The sequence below is a fragment of the Apis florea genome, unplaced genomic scaffold (assembly GCF_048593485.1).
Source record: "Apis florea isolate Af1SG1 unplaced genomic scaffold, ASM4859348v1 contig_1615_pilon, whole genome shotgun sequence".
In the NCBI taxonomy this organism is placed as follows: domain Eukaryota; kingdom Metazoa; phylum Arthropoda; class Insecta; order Hymenoptera; family Apidae; genus Apis; species Apis florea.
In genome coordinates this window covers 3,603,574-3,623,638 of record NW_028256416.1, presented here as the reverse complement: position 1 = coordinate 3,623,638, position 20,065 = coordinate 3,603,574, and the positions used below count along the sequence as shown (strand labels likewise).

Genomic DNA, 20,065 nt, shown 5'->3' with positions numbered 1-20,065 from the left:
TTCACACACATCGTTGTTCTCGAATAGAAGGTTCTTTTTTTTTCACATTTCTTTCTTTTCTATACTCTCTGAAAACCTCAAGGTCAAGTTCAACGATTGCCCATAGAGAATGTTTCTAAAAATATTCGCGAGCAAAAGAAAAAGAAAAAGAAGAAGAAAAAAAAAACATTATCGTTTTATCCTATCAATCATCGATTAATCTTTGAATTTTAGGAGGAAGAAGAAAAAGAATCGGTTTTGAGTTTTGGAAAAAAAATTTGAAGATAAAAATAGCAACAGAAGCTAAGAATCGTCACGTGGATCGTCGTTTTTCGTTCGTCTCCGCGATTATACGAAGAGAGAACCGGTTGATATTATTTATTGAATCGAAGAACAAAAAAAAAAAAAAGAAAAAAAATTAAACCTTCGAGAGGATTATTCTGTAATTTCACTCGATTTCGAGATATACGCGAGATAATGATCGAACGGTATTTACCTCTTCCATCGATCGAAGGATCGATATTTCGACCAAGATTCCTATCGTTAGATGGACCGTGAAAACGTGTAATTTTCACGCCGAAGACGTGACAGGATACGAGCAACAGATTATCTCCTCTTGGTAAATTATTATTCTTTTTTTTTAATAATGGCGCATTATTACGTACAATTATATTTATTGACGGTTAAAATGAAAGAAGAAGAAAGAAAAATTGAATATACTCGATTGAATTCACCTCGAGTGATCGATTAATTTTGTTTATGAAAAAAAACGTCGTCGGTATCCGCTCATCGACGAACGAAGTAAAGAAGGAATATGTATGGAAATGAAAAAATTCACTCGGTTCAACTTGACGGGAAGAATCCGAGAATATATTATTTATTAAAAAATTCAACGTGCGATTCTATTCATTTCTCAATAAAATTAAATTAAAGATCAGACGGGTAGATAAATGAGAAACAGCCTTCGGATCACGTATTGACAATAAAAGATTGCAACTAACGAGCATTACCACTGAAACTAAAATAATCGTTTGATTTTTTTTCATTAAATGGTCACGAGATTTCCACCTACGTCACTTCAATGACGAAGCCGAAATGGGCTTCGCAGCGGAAGTAGTGGCATCATTTTTAATAAATAGTCCGTTGTAAACATCGTTCCGATTATGATATAGCATACGTTGAACCACTAGTTAAAATCTCAGAATTCCACGAGGAGACTTCCAATTAGATTCGAGTTGGAAATCCCGTTCTCTGAATCACACATGGACAAATATGTCTATATTTGTGTGTGTGTGTGTGTGTGTGTCTTAAAAATATTTCGCCCATGTCTATATTTCACACGTCTTATACGCACTGCTATAAAGTAACCAATGCCAATTTCAATGTTTTTTTATCGATTCCAAAAATTGAATATTTTTTCTTTCTTTTTTCTTTTAACTCGTAATATGAACAACCAATGTTATCTTTCATCTTCTGAACGTTCTATCCAAGCATTTTGATACACATCGATCGATACCATCTTCGAGCATTGCATATATATATATATATATTTTCCATTCGTGTATCTTCCCAGTTAGAACTTGGGAAAACTTCGTTCGGATTCTCGATTAAGATTAAGAGAAACAGAAATACAGACGTTGAAAATCGTGGAGGATGGACAGAGATTGTTAAACTCGGATCAGATTCGATTCTATCTAGTTTTTGGTCGAAAGGTTAAACGAATCGTAAAATTTTATAAATAGCTTGGCTTTTCTATAGATGGCTCGATTTGGAAAATCCACTCGGTGAACGTTACGATGAATTTCACACTCTTGCTCTCTCTTGTTTCCTATCCAAGAGAATTCAAGTCGACTCTGGGTCAAACGCCTGGAGAAAGAATCGAAGGAAACGAGCTCGACATACGTATGTACGTTGATAGACGGAGCTCGCGTTCTTACGAAATCGGAACATTTCATTCACTCGCTTCGCCTTGATGAGTCATTCAGTCTCGGTGAGCGAATCGCGCGTCGAAATTCGATGGCTGCCGAGAAAAACCCAATGCCACGCTTACGTGACGATCCACGCACGCGTTATTGTTTGTTCCTAGATGGAATGAGATAGTGAATCTGCATGTTTTTTTCTTCTTTTTCCACTTTTTTTTTGTCATAATATTCATGCATCGTTGATGAAGAGAGAGAGAGAGAGAGAGAGAGAGAGAGAGAGGAGACAAAAAAAAGATCGATCGGAAGAGAAGAAAGTCGATGGAAAACGATGGAAGATGAGGGGAAAGAAAAGTTTTTTTCTTTTTTTGCATATTTATTTATCGTTACGATTAATGAGAAAGGTTAGAACAAGGAGAAAAGTAAAAGACTTGACTTTTTTTTTCTTTCTTTCTTTAAATATTTATTCGATCCTTATTATATATAAAGGCCAAGGCCTTCTTTCTTAAGATTCGAAACTTCTTTAGATGTGTTTTGTGAAGGTGCATTCCTTTCACCAAAGCTTTCATTGCTAAATATAATCACAGAATTTTTTTCTATCATATTTATTTGTATGTATATAGAATTTTTATTCGGCTTATAATTACAATATTTTTCGGACGCAAATTGTACATCATTCGAATATTCCTCTCAAATAATACACCCAATTGATGTGAGAAAATTCCGGGTCAGTGCAATACACTATTAATTTTCCAGTGACAGGATACTTTTCTTCTTGAATTTTTTCTTCCTCGTTCTGCTCGGTCTCCTTAATATTCACGTTAACAACGGTACTCTGAAAAGGTATATATTATCCCGGAATAGGATTGAATTGGATTGAAACATTTCAATTTAATTTTAAAATAATTTAATTAATTTTTAAATAAAAAAAATAAAGAAAGAAAGAAAGAAAGAAGAAACCCGAGTTGATTTCAAAATTACCTGTTTGGAATTCAAAGTGATCGATGAAATGTTCACCGTGAAATTGTCAGGATCGTCGACGATAAAATTGAAGGTCTTTGTTTTTCTGAAGATATTTTTGAAAGTAATAGAAGCAAAAGAGGTTCGAGTGATTATGTAAGGACCCATTGGCTTTGGCAAGGAACACGAACCGATCAACGGGAATCTAAAGTTAAAACAATTAATTTTTCAAAATTTCAATTTGAATTGTTTCTTATATCTCGATATCCACGAATCATTTCTCTTCTCGCAAGGAATAAGTTTGATCTTTGATTAGTTTCTTACACGAATTCTCCAGCAGTGATCGAGGACGCTGTCAACGTGGCGGACACATTTTCAACGTCGTACGGCTCGAAAATTACCTTGAGTGTGTACACGTCTTTTTCGTAAACGTTGACAATTTCTGGACACGTGAAACAATTGTTATCCACCTAAAAGAAAAAGTAAGGAAACAGCGAGACTTAAATTTATTCCATTCGTATGAATTATTTGAAAAATTATATTCATAATTTTTCATGATGATTCTCGCGTACTTGTATTACAAATTGGGCAATCTCTGAGGTTAAGTTTTTCAGAATGAGCGAAAACTCGGTAATATTTCCCAAATAAGCGTTAACACGTGTGACGTTCTCCGGGGGTGCTTTAACACCTTTCAATTGCAGTTCGTACGGGAACAAGCCCATACGAGTGGAATAGATATTCATAATGACAGACTCTTCGCACGGCAGCAGAGGATTAAAGAAAATAGAGAAATATTCCTACGCGATTTAATATAACATTTCCATTAATATGATTTAAAGGGAATAAAAGGGAGACAACGATTACTTACGTACGAGTACGGCGGCATTACTCTTGGCACTTTGACGGTAATAAATGGATTGGGACAATCTGCTGTAAGTAGAATCATATGTTCCAGAGGATTTTCGTATTTCAAGGGGTAACAAATCTCGGATCGAACCGTTGTCGTCAATTTAATGGATGTGATCACTTCCGGCTCCGTTACCTCGTACTCTATCTCGTAGAATTGATATTCTTGCTCCTCGGTGGTAAACGTTACCTGTATATATCGAAACAGAATTTTAATCAAAAATCCGGTCGAAATTTAAGATGTTAAAGACACGTTACCTTGAAATGAAAGTTCCACTTCTCGTAGCAATGAAACACGGCGTGATAGTCTCGTTGACTGTTCGCTGGAACGTCGAATTTCTCGTTCCCTACGAAACTATATATAGGAACCTGTACCCCACGGAAAAAAAGGAACGAATATAAAAATAAGGTTTCACGTTCGAATATTTTTCCTATCCAAAAATCAAACCTTATGATGATGATCATCGTGATTATAATCTTTCAGGTATTCGATCTTACAATAAAATCTCTGCTGTCTGTCCAACCAATTGTGTACGGGCAAAAGTTCGGTGTATTTCATTTTAGCGGGGATTCGACGAACAATATTCTCTGAAACTTGGGGAGGCAAGCTTTTTCCACGAAGGATGTATATCAAATACACGTTTTCTTCCGGACACTTCAATACCAATGATCCCTAATAACACGATATGACAAAGGATAAAGTTTTTGCAAGAGCAGTTTTGCAAATTTTAGTTTCGTTGAACAGTGATTTTGCAAATTTATTTATTATCTTCTTTACCGTGTGCAGCGTGTTCTCGGTGTTCATGAAAATGGGTGCATAAGTGACGACACAAGGAGCCAATTGCAAAGGAGGGACTTGCAGGAATGGATCAGTGGAGAAATAATCGCCGGTTGTTTCGACCTTCAATTTCCAGGGGGCGTTCGAGTCGTTCATTATGATGACAGATCGGGTTTGCTTTTCTCTTACAAACGATTCGAAATCGATCGTGTCTATGGGATCTGGCAATTTGCAACACGCTCCGGAAACTTTAATGTTCAGAGATTTGTGTTTTTCGATTTCTAAGAATGCCTGCCGAACAATTGTAAGAATATATATATATGTCTTTGCGACAATCTTTGCACGTGTACATTTTCGTAATGCATTGTTCGTAAGAATAATAAATGACAATTTATCGCGAAGGCCGAGTCAGAATGAGTCATTGAATAGAAATTAAAGACACGACTCGGGAATATAATATTTTTCAATAGTACGTTTTAAGATTGGACGAAAGTTACAATTATCGAGTCGTGGAATCATTTCTCTCGAAATAATGTTCGATCGGAATAACAATTGCGAAACAATTTTACATCCATCAAACATCATCTTCTTTATATTACTATTCTTTACACAACTTGAGAATCGGTCGAGTCAATTTTCCTTCTCGATTAAAAATAAATTCCTATTTAAGAAGATGGATTATAGAAATAGATCTCATTAAGAGATCGTCTCGCATATTTGTCACGCAGAAAGACGACAGGGAACGAGATCGCGAACTCACCTCACCCTCGATTATGTTTTTTTGCTCGAAAGGTTGGAACTTCACCACGAAAACGATATGCGTGTCGACCGAGCAGTAACCGGACATAGGGATGATTTGGAAATCTTTCGGCAATTTCGTTGTGTTCCACTTGAATCTATTTGTTTGTTAACGATATTTATCAACGATAATCCGAGTCAAGAAATTACTATGATAATACGAAAGATGAAAAACGAAGAAACGAAGTATCCATGGAGGATTAAAAAAAGCGAACTTTGTTCCGACCAACCTTGATCCCAGATCTCCGATGTTCATTAGAATCACCTTAGATTCTTCGATACAATCCTGAATCACGGTGCCGAAAAAAATATGTCTTCTGTTTAAGAGAAATTCCGTCCCTACGCAGCTTCCACGAACCAAGAACAACGGTAGGATGATCGAATTTGTTTGAAGAGCGATTTTAATCGCGAACGGCCTCACCCTGGCCGTGGGCTTGAAGAAGATCATCACGTTAACCGTCTTATCCGGTTTCAGAATAACATTGGTCACCGGCTTGATCTTCAATACTTCGTAAAGTTTCGGCTCTACGGTGTCAAACACGCTATCGATGGTCCAGGAACGCTTGGTCTCCATGATGGACGCTTTGGCTAGAACAGGGGTTTCTCGCTTTACGTTACAGTAGCCCAGAGTTTCGTAGTATTCGTCGTAGCCGCCCAGGTAGTGCATCATCCCGAATTTGACTTTGACCGGTGCCAAGCCTTTGTTCACCACCGGGATCTTCTTTACCACCACTTTCATAGGAAGAATGTTACCAAGTTCGATTATTTTGTCCCGAGGATTCACTAAATGGATCTAGAAATTGATAATACCATAGATTAAAAATGGTGACGCGTTTCGTATTCATTTCAGAATAGGAAATCAAGTTTCTCGATAGAAGAATTTTATTAATCTTTTTCGCGGTCCAATGGATCTATTATCTTAGTTACTTAGTTATCTTCTAATTGGATAATAGAGAAATTAAATATTTTTTTTTTTTTTTTCCATCGATCCGTGGTTATTTTCAGATCTATTTCATTTCACAGGATAAATTTTTTTGTTTCTCAACTTGCGCCAATAAGTGTAAGTTTGAGCCTTATTACAGCTTGTAGACTTCCGTTAAAGGACCAGATAATTAATCTTTCGAGAAACTCGTTTGTCAGGTTTCCTTTATGGACTCGATCCCGATGGAGAGCCAGATTCGTATTCCCCTTATCTATATACACGAAAGTTTTCATAATTTACTTTATAGGCGATCCCCTCGCCTGTAATCGTTATTCTTCTCTCGTGATGCGAGTTGATCACAAACACCAAACATTCGTTATACTTTATCTCCTTAAATGGTTGAAAAGTGATCGGTATGACGATCTTAGAGTGGGCGGCCAGCGCTTCGGACATGAAATTCAAATCGATGGAGAGGTGGGGTTTGTTCTCGTACGTGCATTCGAGTCTACGTTACGTTAATTGGAACAATGATCAACAAAGTTGTCGTTTCAAAAATTTCCTTACTTTTTTGTCGTAATTGATTGGAAAGCGATTAGAAATTAGAATTTTTTTTTTTTACAGAGAGACCCACACATAAGGTATGTCTTCGGTGTTTGTCACGGTAAGCTCCGTCTTGTATGAAACCAATTTGCTCTCGTGAATGTAACAATATCCAAAATCGTAACGATTGAAACTGAATTCGATAGCAGGCCTCTTGGAGAACGCTTTCAGTATAAATTTATATGTGGGACCGCTGGAAATCTGGAGAAAGTTTTTTTTTTTTTTTTTTTTTTTTACGAGTCTTATTATTCGATTATAATGTATACGTACTTTCAGCAAAACGCAATGATTTTTTATGTGAATTTTCTGAAACGTTGTCAAAGTCAAGTAACAGACACACGCATTCTTGCTGATTAGATGACCTTGTTTCTGAGACACCGTTATTTCGTACGAATTTTTGTACAAAATTTCTGGCGTGATGCTGAGCTCCCAAGAGTAATAGAACGCCACTTGGCAGGTATTCTTTATGTCGAATTTGACGGTGACCGGTATTTCGGGTATTATCTTCGGTATTAAAGTTCGAAAAAGAAAAAAAGGAAAAAATATTATATCACTTTCTATTTCGATTTCATCTTTTCATTCGTTTTTTTTTTTTTTTTTGAACACTGTGCTCGAAATAAAAATTATTTTTCGAGACAATGTCCACCAAGGTGAAAAATAACTCTCGTAAGAGTAACTCGTAAAAGATAGGTTAGATTAGATTTTACTCTCAAATCGATCAATTCGAATTAATTTTCCCAATTTTCACCTTGCCAAAGTCGATAACGTTCTCCTTATTCTTAATAGCTGTCACGGGTTCGCTGTTTGGTAAGCAGTAGGAAATCGAGAGCGAGATATCGTAAACCAAGGCGTTCACGAATATGTTAATCGGGGTTTTCATCAGATTCACGGCGCATTGAATGTAAAATTTGAACTCACCGACCTGGGTTGGATAGTACTCGACCCTGTGAAACGAGAGTAAAAAAACGAGTTTTCATTCGTGCAATTCCGTCCGCGATTTCTCCGCGTGGAAAACCGCGTCGAAATCCGAGAGGAAGGATTAAAAGCAGAGTCGTTTTCTTCTTCTTTTTTTTTCGTTAACGCGTTTGATTCGATTAAGGGGAGAGGGGCGTACGACAATCACCAGAGATGCTGTTCGCACTTGGACACGAGGGTTCCTGTCATTGGGGTGACGCTGACCTTTTGAAATTTACCCTCCGAATAAAGGGATTCTTCCAACACTCTGAATGGTATATGGAAATTCTCGTTGTTCAGCAATTTTATCGATTCTCTTATACTGAGTCCTGCAAATGAATTAAAATATTTTTTTTTTTTTTCTAAGTTTGCTTTTGCTTTTGTAGAAATAAGGAAGGAAGAAACGGTAGAGTAGAGCAGAAAGATAAAGAGCCAGCCTCTCTATCTGCCTCGAACGAGATGAAAGAAAAGAGGAAGTGAAGAGATGCTTCGAGTCGGACCCAAGATTGTTGGCTTCAGTTTCACGTGTGTGGTGAGACAGTACACCGACGGTTCGGTCACGATGCCGACTACGAGGAAAAGGCATTCCAGATTGTATCTCTCGATGGAGAAGAGCCAGAACGTTTCGAAGACGCCGATATCGTTTGCCAAAAACGTGAAAGACATGTCGGTACGTTTCCCGCGTTCAGCGATGCCCTCGGTCACCGCGCAGTAAAAATTCGATATCTCGATCCCGTTAGGACGGGTTCGATTCTTCCACGAGAAATGGTAATCGTCCACAGTAGGATTGACCAGGTGGAATTTTCTGAAATCGATTCGATTTTAATTCGTACGATTCGTTTCGTTTCTTTTTTTTTTTTTTTTTTCATCCGAACGATAAGAAAATTCTAATCCTTTCTATTCCTATTATTCCTATTTTACTTAACTCCAAGTCCAATTTGTCTCTCTGGTTAGTGTAAATGGTGGTAGTCAACGAAGTTTTCGTCGCGCACGTTGTTCGACGTGCACTTACCTCACGTAGGTTTCGCCAATGCCGATCGCGTTAAATTCGATTACCCTGATGTTCCGCCATAGATCTGGATCGTCTATTTCGTATCCAACGGGGCCAGGTAGATGCGCGTCACGCCTCCCGCTCGACACGTAGTCGCTCTCCTGCACGTCGAAGTGACAATACGGTAACAAACTTCTTGCCATGACTGGGATCATCAAGATCGGCAGATGCGGATTCAGATTCTCTATCCTGTATTTTTAAAATTCATATTTTTTTTTTTTTTTTTTACAATGTTTTTGATATATCTTCGTTCTTCTTCGTATTTTCATCCCCCCCCCCCACCGGTCTCCTTTTCTTTTGCTCGCATCGATAAAAAAAAACAGGTAAGTTTTATGAAAAAAAAAAAAAAAAAAAAAGAAAAAAATGAAGATGATTCCTCTCTATATTATACGCGTTATATTATGTATGTACACGCTTTCATCGAATCCGAATCGTACTTGCACGTAAGGTATGCCTTGTAATAAAATACATCCTTGGGGGAGAATTTTAATGTACATTCCTCAGATTTTCCGGGCGGTATCGTCCCCATCTCAGGGTGGATCGCGAACGGCAAATCGTCGCCTTCCAGCCAACTGTCGGTGGTTCTTCCCGACAATTCGGCGGTGCTGCTGAACAGATCCGATGGCCTGGTCGTGCTCATGCCTTTCATATCCATGCTGTCTGCAATTACGAATAATTTTACCACCATTTATTTTCCTTTTATTTTATTTTCCTCTTAATACACTTTCATATATTGGGCCACGCCTTCCAAATACGAATGAGTTAAATTCGGAGGGTGGATACCAGATGGTCTGTGATAAATATCCGTGGTATAGTAGTTACCAGTAACGAACGAGGTGCATTGTGGTGACAAATACTTGGAGTCGTTCACGCTCACGTCGTCCTCGTAATAGTTTCTTTGACTCGTTGCGGACAATGTTCTTCCGAACGATTTTGAAACGTGACTGGATGACTCTGACATTTTCTGCCTCGAATTCACGTTCGAATTGTCCCCTAAGTATCTCTTGGGATACTGCTCGTCCATGTTTATCTTCCATACGTATATCGTGTTCACGACACCCGGATTCGTTAAGGTGAACGTATACTCCCTGGTCTGCGATCAAAAATTTTAAAACGATTATTCTCTCTTTTTCTTTTGCTTTCCGTTTCCGATACTAATAACTTTCCACAACTGGATCATACCTGATACATCAAGGTATCTTTGAAAAATACCTCTTCGACAATGCACGAGTACTCGGAATACGCAACATTGGCGTTTAACAGGAGTTGGAGGATTTTCGTCGTTCCAGGAACGATGTTGTGCATCGACTCATTGGTCGGTTCCACCATCTTCTTCAACAAGTCGTCATTCGCCGATGCGTCGCGATATATCTTCTTCCAATGCACCTCCGTTTGCCTGTCGTCCCATGCAATTTCATCGTCCGGATTCTCTACCAATATTTCGCATATCAAACACTCGATAGGAGTCTGAAAGAGTAAAAATCATTAACTTGGAGGAAAGAATTAATTTTATTAAAATATATATATATATATATAGAGAGAGAGAGAGAGAGAGAAATTGCAATGTGAGATCACTGTTTGATCTTAATATCAAACTTTCGAGAATACGATGAAACGTTTGGAATTATTTCGTTCACGATTCAGTGACAACAGGTTTCATTTGAGGAGAGCGTACGTTCTGGTGGGTTTTCGGCTCCGTTGCCAAGAAAGTAACGATGATCTCTTTGAACGTGAGATACTTTATATGTCCGGTAGAGGGCTCGAACACAACGTGGTTATGCAAACCCCATTGGAAACGAAACCATCGATCCGTCGTTTTATTGATGATCTTAAATGTTTTTTTATACATTTTACTAACGAAACAAAGCCCGTAGTCGAGAACATAGGTGAGATACGGCAGGTACACCGACGTATTGTTCGACTCTGTGAAACGATACATATATCTCAATTTTATTGTAGATATAGAACAGTAGCGCTAATAAGAGTAATCGGATCTCTTCTTTTTCTTTTATTACCCGACAACAAGGAGGCCTGCCTAGACGTTAATTTCCGCCTGTTCAAAGATTCTCGATTGCCCAGATTCGAGATTCTGACTTTATTATCATCGAGGGGAAGGCCTTCCAACACGACCGCCTCCACGTAACAATCCCCCTCCAGATTGATCGTTAGATTCTCGTAAGGATTATCGATCACGTGCAAACGAATTTTCCCGTAGAACTTTCCAATTCTTTCGGGCGCAAACGTTGTTTTAAAACGAGCCACGTTTTTGATCCCCAAGCGTACCACCGTGCATCGATCGTACGGCTCTGTAAAAAAAAAAAAAAAAAAAAAAAAAAAAATGAAATCGAAGATACATATATATATATATATTCGCTCGATCGAACAAATAAATGATTAAACAACCGTTGCAATACTCCTCCGAAACTAGCAATAAATGCTGCGTCTCCGGGGAAGGGAAGAAAGTGAACACGTTGCTCGGATCGTCCACGATTTCAACGAGCACTTTCGCCTTGACGTATCCGGTGTTTTCGAATGTGAAATATTTGTAACTGCCTTCGTCGATCAACGTGCGTGGAAAGGTCAAGCAGGGTGTTTCCCGCATTGCATGGATCGGCTCTGTGATCGCCACTTCCGGCACGCAAGATTCCCCTATCAAATTCACCGTCAACTCGTCCGCTTCCAGATGCGAGGGCAAAACAACTCTTGCGTGAAATTGCGCGTGAAACGTCTGCGCGTGAAACATTTTTAGAATTTAATCATGGATTATATATACATATATATATATATATATGTGTGGTTATTTGTATAAACGTGTTCACCTGTATGGTGCTCGGAGTGAAGGACACGGTGAATATTTTTTGATTCATGGGAAGGATCTGTGCGTACATCGGATCTATCACGAACACGTCGAACTTTGTCTTATCGGGTAGCAACGAGTCCTCTATGAGCTCGATGCTTATGTTCACGGGCACTATACCGTAATTGAACAACTTGAAACAAGCCGTGTGAGTACTCTGCACGCAGATATACCGGAAGTAGAGACACTTCTCTTGACGCGCGAACACGGTGTGCGGGCCGATCTGAGGGGAATCGATGGTTGGATCAATTCAACAGATTCCGCGTAGTAACACGCGCATATTCTGGAAAGGGTTGGTAAAAGGAGAATATATCGTATTCTTCGATACGAACATCGAAGGCACAATCGAAGTCTTGAATTCTTTCGATCATGTGGTTTTCGCGAAATATCATGTCGAAGTTTTCGAAATCGATGCAAGGCATGGACGAGGTCACGGATAAAGTGATTATCTTCCCGTCTTTCTCCTCGGGGATGGTATCGGGAACGATAAGCACGATCTGCTCGTCTTGGGAGCCCACGAATTCCGGATAACAAATAATGGCGACACTGTCCATTTCGCCAACGTTCACATCACCCTCCATCTTCGTTATCGTCATCGGTCCCAATACTACTTTTTCCGGTTCCAACAGAGACCTATATATATATATATATATATCGTTCGATATCGATCAAGTTTTCGATTGCTTTCTCGATCGAGTTAAAGAAAAGGAAGCGTACTTATCATTTTTCATGTTTTTGATTGGTTTTTTCTTTTTCACTAGCACCTCGGTTATAATCGGTTTTTTCTTTTCAATCTCTAATGGCCACAGTTTCGTCATGTACATCACGGATGGGTGTTCCACTAATCGGAAGAAATAGTGCAATGGAAATTTTCCCGTGTTCTCGATGTTGATGTACATCGTTTTCTCCGTGCATATGGGCAACGTTCCAAAGTTCACCACCGGGAACGGGTGAACGCGAAATCTATCGTGATCCCGAAATTAAATCTCGTTTTCGTTAACGCGAGGAGGAGAGGGGTTTGAGCAAGCAAAAAAAGATTACAAATTCGTCCCGTAATACCTCGTGTAAAACGAAACGAGGGAAACTCTCAAAGGGATCTCGGCGATTATCGTAATTTTCTTCTGCATGTCGATCAAAGTGCATAATAATATCGGAACTTCCTTGAGCGTCAACTCCATCTTCGGAAGTATTGTTAGCTGTAAAACGAACCGGGGAGTATGATTATTAGAATTCAATTTCAATTCTGGCTCTTTTTATATCTCTCGTCGAGAGAGAAGAGAAGGAAAAAAAAAAAAAAGAAAAAAGAGAAACCACGAACCTCTACCATTCTCTCCACATGCGGCAAAATGGTTCCACTGCACGACTCGATTTCGACGTTCTTCTTGAAATTAGGAGGCAGATTTAATTCGTTCAGCTTGTCTTTCTCTTGCAACGTTATTCTATACACGAAAATTCGATGATATATACGAATAGAAGAGAGAGAGAGAGAGAGAGAGAGAGAGAGAGAGACGCGCACAGTATTATTATAATACTCTTACACGTATTTCACCTCTGAGTTGCCACGATTTTTCATGCTGAACGTAGCTTTCGTGGGGAATTCCGCTTTTATACTTTTGAAATCGATAGGATTCGCGTCGTTGATGTCCACTGTAACATCGTAAGTCTCGCCTGACACTAGGATAACTTCCGTATAAACAGCATCGGGGTCTTCTTTGGCTAGAAACGCTTTGAACTTCACTATTTTCTTGTCGACCATGCCGATCTGGAAGGGAATTTCTCCAAGAAATTTTTCGCTCAATTCTGAGGTAATAGTTTAACCCTTTCGTTGCATACATAGTATTTAAAAAGTTACAATTGTGAAAATATTAACCCTTTGCGCTCGAGAGACGCACTCTCAGTCGCGACGTTTCGATTTCGTTCTTTGTTTATGCTAGATTATTCCCAATTAATAAGAGCGCGAAATTGTGAACACGTTTCTTGGCTCTTTCTTATTTTTTTTATTAGGAAACAATGGGAAACTTATACTTTGAAATGGAGATAATTTCAACGATCGTGGCAAAAGTATTGTAATTTCGTAAAGTTTAGAAGCTCTAAAAAAAATTTCGAGAATAAAATTCGAGAGAAGATGAAATTGATTTCGAGTCGTTGCGATGATGCCTCACAACAAAGATCTAAGCAACGGAAGAAATTTTATCCGTAAAACGCTCGTCCGATATTCGTAAAATTCATCTCGAGTCGCTACTTCTCTACTGAACAACTCGTCGAGCCCAAAGGGTTAATCTTGATTAACCGTTTAATCGAATAAAACTGTTCGCGGAAAAGTAAATAAAGTACATCGCTACGAATAAAAATTATTCTGCTCCTAAAAGCAACGTCATTTTCGACCACGTCATTTTTGGGGATCTACGCAACGCAGCGAAAGGGTTAAGAGTTGGAAAGCGCGCGTTACCGTCATTGCGTTGTACTGGAATTCGACTTCTTGTTTACTGTGGGCATCGATATTTCCTTGGACAGGTGTGAACGATATTTGAGAATAAATGGGCTCCTCGAGTTCCAAGAACCAGAAGAACGGCACCGGAGTATTGTTTATAATCGTCAGTATCCTGTACTCCGTTCGATAGAGTAGCGTGCGACCGAAAAACATATTTTTCCCGTCCAGTTCGATATCCAATTTAGTGCCCTCGGTTTGAAACTGAATGATTCCGATCCGGGCGTGGAAAAGACAAGAGATTATACCAAATTATCAAATCAAGGTTTGGATCGATGGTTGAGATTTAAATTGGATTTCGATTCGTGTATTTATACACATTCGAATGAATTTTTTGCACGAAATCAGTTCGAGGATTCGAGGGTTTAATTTTCGTCTCGATTTTTCGTCGTTGAAATATTCGTTTCGAAGATTCGATATCATATAATTACCACGAGAATTTCGACTTTCGGGTTGTTGGTGATGCACAGTAACAGTTTCGTTTTGATGATCCCGAGCCTGGTCGCGACGGATGTCAGGATCAACGTCGCGCAATCGCCTTGCTGCGTGAATTAATTCGATCGATTAAACGAGGAGGGATACTTGAAACGAGTATATGTCGAGTAAGAAGGTGTATGACGTACGTCGATATAAAGCATCTGCGGCTCGATGGAAAAGCAGTCGTTTTCGGAGAGCGAGAAGAAAACTTCGACCGGCACTTTGGAAATGTTGCAAAACTTGAGCCGAGCTTTTCGATAGTGCGGCCTGGGAATAGGCGAGGCGATACAAAACTTGCAGATTTCGAGCAAACTTGGTGCGGAACGTTCGATTCCCTTCGATTTCAAATTCCCTTGGAAATGGAATCGTTTCGTTCCACCAACAACTTGTTCCGATTTATTCCTCGCCTCGCTCTCGAGAGGGCGAAATAAATAATTACCCGATTTTCGAATAAACGTGAAAACATTGATTTCTCGAGGGAAAGGTACAACTCCTTTTAGTGAATCTTTCCTTCTGAGAGAACCTTGTTTACCATTCTACGATCATTAAAAGAAAAAAAAAAGAAGAAAGGTGATATAACAAACTTTTGATCTTGATGGAAAAGCAGCTGGGGTCCGAAATCGTAGAGCTCCGTGTCGTAAAAGTATATGGAATTGTCTGTAACGTGCAATTTAGCGGCCATGGTCTGGAAAATAAAATTGGCCAGATATCCAGGTTTAGAAGGAGCGCGAAGAAAAAGCGTGGGACGAAAAATTGAAAGTTGGTATTTCAACATTTCTGGTCCCAGTTTATATATCATCATTTATTTTACCTTCGCGAAAATAGTATCAGGATTCATGTCGAGCATCGGCAAGTCCGCTACACCGATAACGTTTATATCGTAAGTGATGAAATTTCCCTCGGCTATCGTCACGGCGTACGTTTCCTCGTAGCGGCCCGTTTCCTCCGGTTGGAATCGGATCTTGAACCTCCGACATTCGCCCGGTAGCAATATCCATCGTGACTTCAACGGCTCCTCCACCATCGTTTCCGGTGCTAAGCACAAGTTCGCGTCCTTGCTCTTCGACACCGTCAATGATTCGTTCTCCTTGCTCGTTGATTTTTGCACCTCCATCTCCCTGCCCGACGGATTTCTCCTCCTTCTTCGATTTTTCTTAACGTTGCTCTCAACTTGCACGCTCAACTCGCTCGTGTTGTTCGACTCCTCGAACGTGTGGGAAACCTCCATCGACGGTGTTAGGGAAACCAAGTTGTAAACGACTGTGCAAATAACAAAAGGAGGACGAGTTGGAGGCCGTGCTTAATAATGCTCGTTTCATGTGTCGTTATACGTTGGAAGAAATGTTTCGATATCGTACTGCTCGGAATTTTTCTCGCGCGTTTCTCGATACTCGTCCATCTGATTATGGAATACATTTTCGGGCGAAGATCCGGTTCCGGTACCACCTCGACAGCTGCGTATTAATTACGTACGAAGATACGTTGATTTTACGGGTCGCAAGAGTTTCAGAATCAGAACTTACGAATGGCAAGCTTTGCCAACGTGTTCTCGCCCATTTGAGAAACGACCAGGTCGTACATCGTCCTCTCCCAAGGATCGTTCGATTTCACGTACCACACGTGGAAATTATTAAGGGGCACCTAGTTTAAGACCTTTGTTGCTCTTTGTTACGTTACGAAAAAAATTGCGATCCGTTATAAATTACCTCTTGTATCCCCGTAAAACCGTCCGAAGGACCCACGTCTTTGGATCTACCGCTTCGTGGAATTTTAGACTTGGTTGTAGGAGATGTTTCCTGCAAACAGGGAGTAATAACAACCGGAACGAAACAAATTATCGATAAAAGATATGAGTTGAGATAAAAATATAACAATTATCGTCTTTTTCACAGGGTCCCAATTATGAATCACATTTTCAATCAACGAAAGTTCCGAATAATATTGATCCATAGCCGCCATGACTTCTTTAATTTCCGGCAAAATTATGACTTCCTCTTTCCCTACGGGGAAGATAATATCGCCAAATAAGATCGTAATTCACGACATATTGTATCGCCGTTCCCGAGATTCTATTAATTACTTCGTTTCGAACTGTCTCTACTTCTCGTTACTTTACTTCTCGTCTCTTGTTTGCTGGAGGTTATCTTCGAGTTTTTGCTAACTTCTTTTATCGTCTTCGGCATTTTCGTGTTCCGTTTCGATATCCGTTTAGATATCTTTATCTTCGAAACTTCCTGAAAAAAAAAAAAGAAAAAAATGGTCATATCGCGATATATAAATTTACAATTTTCCACGGATTTCTGGAAATTGTTCTATCGACAATGTGATTGATTTTGAATCTCTTTTTTTTTTTTTTTTTTTTTTCTTAAAGGATGAACAAAATTAAGAACCTTTTTCTTTATACGTTCCATTATTCGTTCCATAAATCGAGTTCGTCTACGCGCCGCTTCCTCCTTTTTACGGGGCAGAACGGCCTCCATATACATCTTCTTATCCTCGTCGGAAAGTTGATCGTATTCGGATGCCGACATCTCGTCGATTTCTCGTATCCTTTTCTTGGGATCGGGCATTTCTCTCTCTGGAAAATTACACACGCGTTCTCGAAGTGAAAACGAGTTTTCTCTACGTATGTTTCGAGTAAAAATGATCCGGGCACCGTACCGATTTGTTTCGTGCGTTGCTCGACTTTGTTGTCGTAGCAACTCATCGAGTTGAGAAACGTGACGAATAGGAAGTATTCGATGTAACCGACGATCCGTAATATAGCGAGCAAAGCCTCCAACGCGTTATTTTGGAAGAAATTGCTCTTCAAACTTTGCACGACGAAACCTCGCTTGAAATCCTCCGAAGCTAATCTGTGACAATCGTTTCATCTCGAATATTATAAGCAAATAATATAAATATCCAATTTGTAATCTTTTTTTTTTTTTTTTTTTTCTTTAAAATCTTTAATAAAGAACCTTTGTTGAAGAACTTCGGCTATCAGTTCGAGGTCGATGTCATGGAACGAGAAAGAAACGTTTTCCTCCCTTTTTCTCGGACTCTTCCCTTTGACTTTGGGCGATTCATGAAGATCGAGTATTTTCTCGAGCAATAAAATAGCTTGAATCTTGTACTCGTATCTGGTCAAAGGTTCGAGCAACTCCAATTTCTCGCTGGGCGGAATTTTAGAAAACTCCGTCATCGGATCGGGATCCGAGGGCAGCCGAATGATCGCCTCTTGCAATATCGACACTTCTTTTGGACCAGATATCGGCGACGTATTCCTTTTCGACGAACTTTTCGCTCCTAACGATTTCTCTTTCCGAGAAATCTTTTTTCTACTCGAAGTTTCCTTGGTCGACGTCTTTTTGCTCGATTCTGATTCGACCTCGGTGCTCTCCTGCTCCGAACGTTGCCTACGAAATATCCCATACGATTTCGCGTATATTTCAAAGAAGAGAAGAGGCGAAATGGAGAATAATTTCTCCATTTCTATTTATCTACTACATCTACGCTCGAACGGACGAATGATGATAGCATCTTTTTCAATTTCAAGATTATACGATTAATTCTAACGCAATTCTCTCTGTCAGATTCGTACTTCCATTTCCCAAAAGCCTCGATGTATTTTTGATAGACGTCGTCGATGATCTGTCGAAGCTGGATCGCGCATGTGCTCTTGTTGAACGCAATTATTTCGGTGATCCCTTTATCGATATCGAGAACAGGGATTCCCAAGGCGTTGGCGCTTCTGCACGCGGTCTCTTGATACTCTGAAGCGATTTCGAGAATATAAGAATACATAATTAAAGAGTGTCACGATTGATTTACGTTCCTTGGTTCATCGAATAAATACCCGTGAAAGGAGCTCCATGGAATATGATGCAGACTCTCTTCTCGGGCAATCTCTTTTCCAAATCTGGAATATCGATTTCCGGTTTTTTCTCCATGCTCTCGAAAAGTTTCTTCACCGGATCCTTCATTTTGGACCGTAAGTCTGGATTCTTATGGAGATTGTCGATGTAACCTTGAAACGGAGGAAACTCGTTATTACCCACTGAAACTTGCACGCGATCGGGGACTTATTTATAAACCCGGCTAACGAAAGAGGAAAGAAGAAGAGGAAGAAGAAGAAAAGGAGGGAGAATATGAAAATTTACAGAAGAGAAGACGTTGAATTTCCTCGGGATCGGTCGTGGGTAGGGGGACATCGTTCAGCAGGGTTTCATCAAAAATTGAGAAGGTAGGGCAATTTTTCCTTTCCGAATCCGTGGTGGACAAATCGCTGGTAATCTCGTTTTTCTTTCGACGACGACTAGATCCACGAACGCTCGTTTTCCTCCCCTGCGCGAATTGATTCGCTCTCCGTTTCTTTCTCTTCTTCCCTGACTTGTACTCCCTCTTTTCGTTCTTCTTCGTCGCGTTCATCTCGTTCGCATTGTTCTCGAAGGTGAGAGATTCCTCGCCAAATCGGTCCTCTTCCTCCATCTTGTCCGTAATTAACGTCTGGGCCATTTCGTTCAATATCTCTTTGTAAAATTTTATCAATTGCCACGGTATCGGGTCGCCAGGCTTCTTTAGAGGCAGCAGTATTTCCTTCATATTGTAGTATTGCAACAGAGCTTTATTTATGTCTTCCTCCAACTGAAAATTTCTGGATAAAAAATAGCGTTGTTTATTGATAAATATAGTAGTATCGAGATGGGAGGAGCAAAAAATGTATAAAAGAGTCTGGTCGTCACTTCGTTTATTTTTTCGCGTTATAAGTAATTTGGTATTTGGATAACGCCTGTACGCAGGCAACCGACCGAGTATTCAGTCGGTCATGCAGTGAGAAAGATTTCAGTGCCGTATGGAAACGCTCGTGTGCCCTGTGATTAAATTTTTTTTTTCTTTTTTTTTTTTTTTTTTTGTAAACTTATTCGAGAATTTTCATTTCGTATACAATACGACAAGGCATACCACGATGATGACCAGACTCTTACTCGTTCTTACTCGTCCAAATGGTGCCAAAAGAACTCCACGGGATAATGGCACGTATTTTCAATCGTGAAAACAATTTCCTGGATTACGGTAAACGGAATAACGGGATTGAATTCAATGTTGGATTTGATTATATTTAAACTCTTTTCGATTCCACGTCCGGTCAGCGAGACAACAGGTATTTCGAGGCTCATGTCCACGATTATGTTCAATTTCGTTTCTATGTAGCACTGCGTGAAACGATGAACATTTTTTTGAAAAGGGAATTCCTTGCATAAAAAATTTGCATACTTTATCGTTCTTTTTTTTTTTTTTTTCTTTCATTCCTACCGTCTTTCGAGGCTTGAAATACACGCGAACGATTTCAAATTGGCCCGGTGAAGTGTGATTCGAGTCGTAGTCGACGTAAAA

At 39.6% G+C, this 20,065-nt stretch overlaps 2 protein-coding genes across 2 annotated transcripts; both read right to left on the bottom strand.

The window, feature by feature from the left end:
- Nucleotides 1-2,502: 2,502 nt before the first annotated feature.
- Nucleotides 2,503-16,270, bottom strand: LOC100863390 (axonemal central pair apparatus protein HYDIN). Its single transcript, XM_031918270.2, has 36 exons — nucleotides 16,213-16,270; nucleotides 16,048-16,143; nucleotides 15,501-15,949; nucleotides 15,274-15,374; nucleotides 14,836-14,956; nucleotides 14,644-14,754; nucleotides 14,174-14,416; nucleotides 13,263-13,486; nucleotides 13,043-13,163; nucleotides 12,784-12,920; nucleotides 12,442-12,687; nucleotides 12,057-12,357; nucleotides 11,687-11,947; nucleotides 11,271-11,595; nucleotides 10,883-11,173; nucleotides 10,543-10,790; nucleotides 10,050-10,334; nucleotides 9,690-9,960; nucleotides 9,305-9,527; nucleotides 8,829-9,056; nucleotides 8,317-8,621; nucleotides 7,986-8,145; nucleotides 7,611-7,806; nucleotides 7,133-7,366; nucleotides 6,894-7,063; nucleotides 6,563-6,767; nucleotides 5,571-6,133; nucleotides 5,303-5,438; nucleotides 4,543-4,833; nucleotides 4,213-4,437; nucleotides 4,023-4,133; nucleotides 3,727-3,954; nucleotides 3,431-3,655; nucleotides 3,183-3,328; nucleotides 2,880-3,063; nucleotides 2,503-2,733 (listed from the first exon to the last, which is right to left on the bottom strand). The coding sequence occupies exons 1-36, from the start codon at nucleotides 16,268-16,270 to the stop codon at nucleotides 2,572-2,574; spliced, it is 7,881 nt and encodes a 2,626-aa protein (XP_031774130.2). The 3' UTR covers nucleotides 2,503-2,571.
- Nucleotides 16,271-16,319: 49 nt separating this feature from the next.
- LOC105736852 (axonemal central pair apparatus protein HYDIN) lies at nucleotides 16,320-20,065 on the bottom strand. Its single transcript, XM_086904950.1, has 12 exons — nucleotides 19,985-20,065; nucleotides 19,667-19,884; nucleotides 18,832-19,325; nucleotides 18,528-18,698; nucleotides 18,273-18,444; nucleotides 17,650-18,087; nucleotides 17,351-17,544; nucleotides 17,080-17,267; nucleotides 16,770-16,923; nucleotides 16,562-16,689; nucleotides 16,396-16,485; nucleotides 16,320-16,352 (listed from the first exon to the last, which is right to left on the bottom strand). Exons 2-12 carry the CDS (start codon nucleotides 19,846-19,848, stop codon nucleotides 16,320-16,322), a joined length of 2,244 nt encoding a protein of 747 aa, XP_086761076.1. The 5' UTR covers nucleotides 19,849-19,884; nucleotides 19,985-20,065.